We start from the raw sequence: 7251 nt of genomic DNA, 5'->3' as shown, positions 1-7251 counted from the left end.
ATCATTGTACTTCGTTCAGTTACGTAGCCTTGTCCGTCTGGTGAAGGGATAGCAACATTAGCTAGCTGGTAGCCAACCAGCAGAGCTAGCTGTCCGTCTGGTGAAGGGATAGCAACATTAGCTAGCTGGTAGCTAACCAGCAGAGCTGGCTGTCCGTCTGGTGAAGGGATAGCAACATTGAAGCTGGCTGGTAGCTAACCAGCAGAGCTAGCTGTCCGTCTGGTGAAGGGATAGCAACATTCGCTGGCTGGTAGCTAACCAGCAGAGCTGGTAAGGGACAACATTAGCTACCTAACCAGCAGAGCTAGCTGTCCGTCTGGTGAAGGGATAGCAACATTACCTAGCTGGTAGCTAACCAGCAGAGGGCTCGCTGTCCGTCTGGTGAAGGGGATAGCAACATTAGCTAGCTGGTAGCTAACCAGCAGAGCTAGCTGTCCGTCTGGTGAAGGGACAGTAACATTAGCTAGCTGCCCTGCTCAGTTTCAGCCCCTCTGAAGGGATGGGAGGCGAGGCAGAATGGGAGGGGAAAAAGAGGTGGTGGCAGAGAGAAAGGGAGAACCGGGAGACGGGAGGGGTCAGTTGCATCCGTCTCCTAGGAGATAATCTCAGGATGTAGAAAACCAGCTCCATGATGACAGGGCCCTCACTGAGTTGACATGCCCCGCTGTGGATGACAGGGATCAGGGTACTGTCCAGGTCGCTCAGGTAACGGGGGAGGAGAGGCTGGCCATTACTGCCCGCCAGGTAACCCACCTAGGAACAGGACAGAGACAGGTAGTTATGATTGATCAATCTATATTCATGGAAATTCTACACAATGTTGTGGAAATTACCACTTGAAGTCAATCTTAAATGAATCATTTTTTTTAAATTGTCAGCGCGCACCATAGTGAACGTCTGTCAGAAGCTCAAACGGGACGGTCCCGTTAGTTCCCTTATATACTGACAAGTCATATTTGCATGATTTAGCTTATTCATCAATTCATAATTAATTAAAGTTTGTTTCATTCATCTGACAGACCAATGCCACACAAGGCTTCTTCTCTACAAGCGGGAGACCTTGAAACTGAGATATCTTTCATTCTCAAAACAAGGTTTGGGCGTCCTGCCAAAGTGCAGATACTGGTAAGTGAGGATTAATTCGTTCAGTCACTTGCATGAACACAGACATGGGTTATTAGAACAGGACATGAATAGAACACAGACATGGGTTATTAGAACAGCACATGAATAGAACACAGACATGGGTTATTAGAACACAGACATGGGTTATTAGAACAGGACATGAATAGAACACAGACATGTATTGAAAAAGCACAAGAAAAAATTCCAATCAATCTATCCTGGGCGCGCGCGCACACACACACACACACACACACACACACACACACACACACACACACACACACACACACACACTCTGTCACCTAGGTTACTGTAGAACACAGCTACATTACTCTGTCACCTAGGTTACTGTAGAACACAGCTACATTACTCTGTCACCTAGTCATCACAAACAGCTTGTTGTTTCTTACCCTGGTTTAGAAGACAATTAACAGATGCTCTGGCTGCCCTGATTGGCAGAAATCGTTGTGCTCTGCTGTCACAGGGGACAGAGGGATCTGGATTTGTACCCAGATGACAATATACAACAACAAAAAAACCATCTACCTGCTCTGGAGTCGAGGGTGAAGCACGTAGGCTCAGCAGCCAACCATCCTCCTTCAACAGTTTCAGGTGAGGGCACAAGCGCCACACAGAACGCCCTCGCTACGTTCTCCGTCAAGCGGCTGTGATCAGCAGGGTCACTCAGACCGTTGGGCTGAGCCTGGTCATCACTCTGGAGGTAGAACACCTGGAGAGAGAGAGAGAGAGAGGAGAGGAAATTAGACATCAATATTTCCAACACCAATCCATTCCTTTTAAATCCACGAAGAGGAATGAACCATCCTTCAGAGGGCTGAACCTCTGGGGAGAAGCCTCGCCTCCCATCCCTTCAGAGGGGCTGAACCTCTGGGGAGAAGCCTCGCCTCCCATCCCTTCAGAGGGGCTGAACCTCTGGGGAGAAGCCTCGCCTCCCATCCCTTCAGAGGGGCTGAACCTCGGGGGAGAAGCCTGCGCTCCCATCCCTTCAGAGGGGCTGAACCTCGGGAGAAGCCTGCGCCTCCCATCCCTTCAGAGGGGCTGAACCTCTGGGGAGAAGCCTGTCGCCTCCCATCCCTTCAGAGGGCTGAACCTCTGGGGAGAAGCCTCTCCTCCCATCCCTTCAGAGGGCTGAACCTCGGGAGAAGCCTCGCCTCCCATCCCTTCAGAGGGGCTGAACCTCTGGGGAGAAGCCTCGCCTCCCATCCCTTCAGAGGGGCTGAACCTCTGGGGAGAAGCCTCGCCCCTCCCATCCCTTCAGAGGGCTGAACCTCTGGGGAGGCCCTCTCCTCCCATCCCTTCAGAGGGCTGAACCTCGGGGAGAAGCCTCGCCTCCCATCCCTTCAGAGGGCTGAACCTCGGGGGAGGGGCCTCGCCTCCCATCCCTTCAGAGGGCTGAACCTCTGGGAGAAGCCTCTCCTCCCATCCCTTCAGAGGGGCTGAACCTCTGGGGAGAAGCCTCTCCTCCCATCCCTTCAAGGGGGCTGAACCTCTGGGGAGAAGCCTCGCCTCCCATCCCTTCAGAGGGGCTGAACCTCGGGAGAAGCCTCGCCTCCCATCCCTTCAGAGGGGCTGAACCTCTGGGAGAAGCCTCTCCTCCCATCCCTTCAGAGGGGCTGAACCTCGGGGGAGAAGCCTCTCCTCCCATCCTTCAGAGGGCTGAACCTCTGGGGAGAAGCCTCGCCCCCATCCCTTCAGAGGGCTGAACCTCTGGGGGAGAAGCCTCGCCCCCCATCCCTTCAGAGGGCTGAACCTCTGGGGAGAAGCCTCGCCCCCCATCCCTTCAGAGGGGCTGAACCTCTGGGGAGAAGCCTCGCCCCCCATCCCTTCAGAGGGGCTGAACCTCTGGGGAGAAGCCTCGCCCCCCATCCCTTCAGAGGGGCTGAACCTCTGGGGAGAAGCCTCGCCCCCCATCCCTTCAAAGGGGCTGAACCTCTGGGGAGAAGCCTCGCCCCCCATCCCTTCAGAGGGGCTGAACCTCGGGGGAGAAGCCTCGCCTCCCATCCCTTCAGAGGGGCTGAACCTCTGGGGAGAAGCCTCTCCTCCCATCCCTTCAGAGGGGCTGAACCTCTGGGGAGAAGCCTCTCCTCCCATCCCTTCAGAGGGGCTGAACCTCGGGGGAGAAGCCTCTCCTCCCATCCCTTCAGAGGGGCTGAACCTCTGGGGAGAAGCCTCTCCTCCCATCCCTTCAGAGGGGCTGAACCTCTGGGGAGAAGCCTCTCCTCCCATCCCTTCAGAGGGGCTGAACCTCTGGCGAGAAGCCTCTCCTCCCATCCCTTCAGAGGGGCTGAACCTCGGGGGAGAAGGGTGAAGGGAGGATGACAACACGTTATACATACCTCTGTCCAGCGGATGACCTTCCCGTTGGCCTTGAACTCCGACCCTTGGAAGATCTTCACACTAGTGATGGACTCCATAGACTTCCCATCGATAGGACTGATCACTCTGTTGAGGGGGTATAGTTAACATTTACTGTCAGTCATAGATGGACACAAGAAAGGCAGAGTACTGTATTTAAATAAATAAAAAGGTCAAATCGATCCTAACCTCCAGCCACTCCTGTAGATTGAGACAGGATTGGATCGTTGGAAGAAATATAGCAACATTACCGTGTCACCCACCCAATCGAAGACAAGATGAAGCTATTACTAAATGTCTTATATCCATCCAATCCCCTCAGATCTATAGGAGTGTCAGGGCTAGGGGTTGATATCTATCTACTCCCCTCAGATCTATAGGAGTGTCAGGGCTAGGGGTTGATATCTATCTACTCCCCTCAGATCTATAGGAGTGTCGGGGCTAGGGGTTGATATCTATCTACTCCCCTCAGATCTATAGGAGTGTCGGGGCTAGGGGTTGATATCTATCTACTCCCCTCAGATCTATAGGAGTGTCGGGGCTGGGGTTGATATCTATCTCTCCCTCAGATCTATAGGAGTGTCAGGGCTAGGGGTTGATATCTATCTAATCCCCTCAGATCTATAGGAGTGTCAGGGCTAGGGGTTGATATCTATCTAATCCCCTCAGATCTATAGGAGTGTCAGGGCTAGGGGTTGATATCTATCTAATCCCCTCAGATCTATAGGAGTGTCGGGGCTAGGGGTTGATATCTATCTAATCCCCTCAGATCTATAGGAGTGTCGGGGCTAGGGGTTGATATCTATCTAATCCCCTCAGATCTATAGGAGTGTCGGTGCTAGGGGTTGATATCTATCTACTCCCCTCAGATCTATAGGAGTGTTGGGGCTAGGGGTTGATATCTATCTACTCCCCTCAGATCTATAGGGTGTCGAGGCTAGGGGTTGATATCTATCTACTCCCCTCAGATCTATAGGAGTGTCGGGGCTAGGGGTTGATATCTATCTAATCCCCTCAGATCTATAGGAGTGTCAGGGCTAGGGGTTGATATCTATCTAATCCCCTCAGATCTATAGGAGTAATTCAGAAAACACTCCTTGTTGAAATTGTGATGGTCACCTACCCACTGTATGTGTTCCTCCCTTCTCTCTGCCTCCCCCTCCACTTCCTCCCCCTCCACTTCCTCCCCCTCCCCCTCCACTTCCTCCCTTCTCTCTGCCTCCCCCTCCACTTCCTCCCTTCTCTCTGCCTCCCCCTCCACTTCCTCCTTCTCTCTGCCTCCCCCTCCACTTCCTCCCTTCTCTCTGCCTCCCCTCCACTTCCTCCCCCTCCACTTCCTCCCTTCTCTCTGCCTCCCCCTCCACTTCCCCCCTCCACTTCCTCCTTCTCTCTGCCTCCCCCTCCCCTCCACTTCCTCCCTTCTCTCTGCCTCCCCCTCCCCCTCCTCCCCCTCCACTTCCTCCCTTCTCTCGGCCTCCCCCTCCACTTCCTCCCCCTCCACTTCCTCCCTTCTCTCTGCCTCCCCCTCCACTTCCTAACCCTCCACTTCCTCCCCTTCTCTCTGCCTCCCCCCTCCACTTCCTCCCCCTCCACTTCCTCCCTTCTCTCTGCCTCCCCCTCCACTTCCTCCCCTCCACTTCCTCCTTCTCTCTGCCTCCCCCTCCACTTCCTCCCCCTCCACTTCCTCCCTTCTCTCTGCCTCCCCCTCCACTTCCTCCCCCTCCACTTCCTCCCTTCTCTCTGCCTCCCCCTCCACTTCCCCTCCCTTCTCTCTGCCTCCCCCTCCACTCTCCCCCCCACTTCCTCCCTTCTCTCTGCCCCTCCCCCTCCACTTCCTCCCCCTCCACTTCCTCCCTTCTCTCTGCCTCCCCCCTCCACTTCCTCCCCCTCCACTTCCTCCCTTCTCTCTGCCTCCCCCTCCACTTCCTCCCCCTCCACTTCCTCCCTTCTCTCTGCCTCCCCCCTCCACTTCCTCCCCTCCACTTCCTCCCCTTCTCTCTGCCTCCCCCTCCACTTCCTCCCCCCTCCACTTCCTCCCTTCTCTCTGCCTCCCCCTCCACTTCCTCCCCCTCCACTTCCTCCCTTCTCTCTGCCTCCCCCTCCACTTCCTCCCCCTCCACTTCCTCCCTTCTCTCTGCCTCCCCCTCCACTTCCCCCTCCACTTCCTCCCTTCTCTCTGCCTCCCCCTCCCCCTCCACTTCCTCCCTTCTCTCTGCCTCCCCCTCCCCCCTCCCCCTCCACTTCCCCCCCTCCACTTCCTCCCTTCTCTCTGCCTCCCCCTCCCCCTCCCCCTCCACTTCCCTCCCTTCTCTCTGCTCTGCACTTCCTCCCTTCTCTCTGCCTCCCCCTCCACTTCCTCCCCCTCCACTTCCTCCCTTCTCTCTGCCTCCCCCTCCACTTCCTCCCCCTCCACTTCCCTCCCTTCTCTCTGCCTCCCCCTCCACTTCCTCCCCCTCCACTTCCTCCCTTCTCTCTGCCTCCCCCTCCACTTCCTCCCCTCCACTTCCTCCCTTCTCCCTGCCTCTCTCTCCACTTCCTCCTTGCCACTTCCTCCCTGCCTCTCCCTCCACTTCCTCCTTGTCTCACCCTCCACTTCCTCCTTGCCTCTCCCTCCACTTCCTCCTTGCCTCTCCCTCCACTTCCTCCTTGCCTCTCCCTCCACTTCCTCCCTGCCTCTCCCTCCACTTCCTCCCTGCCTCACCCTCCACTTCCTCCCTTCACCCTCCACTTCCTCCTTGCCTCTCCCTCCACTTACTCCCTTCGTCTCCCTCCCTTCTCCCCCTCCACTCCTCTCCCTCCCCCTCCCTCTCCCTCCCTTCTCCCCCTCCACTTCCTCTCCCTCCCTTCTCCCCCTCCACTCCCTCTCCCTGCCTCCCCCCCTCCCTCTCCCTCCCTCCCCCCTCCACTTCCTCTCCCTCCCTTCTCCCTCCCTTCCTTCCTTTCCCTCTACTTCCTCCCTGCCTCTCCCTCTCCTTCCTCCCTTCTCCCTGCCTCCCCCCCTCTTCCTCCCTTCTCCCTGCACCTCCCCTCCACTTCCTCCCTTCTCCCCGCCTCTTCCTCCCTCCACTTCCTTCCTTCTCCACCTCTCCCCCTCCACTTCCTCCCTGCCTCTCCCTGCCTCCCCCTCCACTTCCTCCCTTCTCCCCGCCTCTTCCTCCCTCCACTTCCTCCCTTCCTCCCTCCACTTCCTTCCTTCTCCACCTCTCCCCGTACCCCTTGTTGAAGTTGATGTCATCTTCTATCCACTGTATGTGAACATGTTCCTGTCTGTCCTCCTGGTCGACCAGGCCACAGGTGATACTGAAGTCCTTCATGTCCCTCAGGGCTTGCCGTAGAGCGTCCATAGTCTCTCCTGTGATCTGCACCATCACACCGTCTACAGAGGAACAACAGGTATATCACCCCCCTGTCTACAGGGGAACAACAGGTCTATAACCCCCAACAAGGTGGGTACATCCTATTAACAATATAACAGGTAGGTAAACGGGAGTACCTTCAACAATGCTGGTCTTCGGCCAGGTGTCCTGCCTTTGAGAACCACTGAACACTAAGAAACAAGCGCCGGTCACTGGAAGAAAAACAACAAATACTGGTTTTAAAAGTCGCCATGACATTACCATTTAAATCGTAAGCCATCTGAAGGAGCGGGATTCAACACCAACGCCACCTCTGGTTTAGTTAGTCCACTTCCCAGACTATGACTCCCTCTGGTTTACCTCTGGTTTAGTTAGTCCACTTCCCAGACTATGA

At 55.8% G+C, this 7251-nt stretch overlaps 1 protein-coding gene across 1 annotated transcript; it reads right to left on the bottom strand.

The window, feature by feature from the left end:
- Positions 1-1541: 1541 nt before the first annotated feature.
- LOC127925627 (zinc finger FYVE domain-containing protein 9-like) lies at positions 1542-7005 on the bottom strand. Its single transcript, XM_052510649.1, has 5 exons — positions 6995-7005; positions 6715-6877; positions 3483-3588; positions 1672-1855; positions 1542-1600 (listed from the first exon to the last, which is right to left on the bottom strand). The coding sequence occupies exons 2-5, from the start codon at positions 6867-6869 to the stop codon at positions 1542-1544; spliced, it is 504 nt and encodes a 167-aa protein (XP_052366609.1). The 5' UTR covers positions 6870-6877; positions 6995-7005.
- Between the last annotated feature and the right edge of the window lie 246 nt (positions 7006-7251).

The sequence above is a fragment of the Oncorhynchus keta genome, unplaced genomic scaffold (assembly GCF_023373465.1).
Source record: "Oncorhynchus keta strain PuntledgeMale-10-30-2019 unplaced genomic scaffold, Oket_V2 Un_contig_5940_pilon_pilon, whole genome shotgun sequence".
Taxonomy (NCBI): Eukaryota; Metazoa; Chordata; class Actinopteri; order Salmoniformes; family Salmonidae; genus Oncorhynchus; species Oncorhynchus keta.
This window is presented reverse-complemented; position numbering and strand designations above follow the sequence as displayed.

Bases quoted from the DNA above. Each gene is read 5' to 3' on its own strand.
- LOC127925627 (XM_052510649.1), bottom strand. From the start codon at position 6,869: ATGGTGCAGATCACAGGAGAGACTATGGACGCTCTACGGCAAGCCCTG. The intron at 1,856-3,482 runs GTATGTATAACG...CTCTCTCTCCAG, and splicing joins AGGTCATCCGCTGGACAGAG to GTGTTCTACCTCCAGAGTGA. The intron at 1,601-1,671 runs GTAGATGGTTTT...CCCCTGTGACAG, and splicing joins CACCCTCGACTCCAGAGCAG to CAGAGCACAACGATTTCTGC.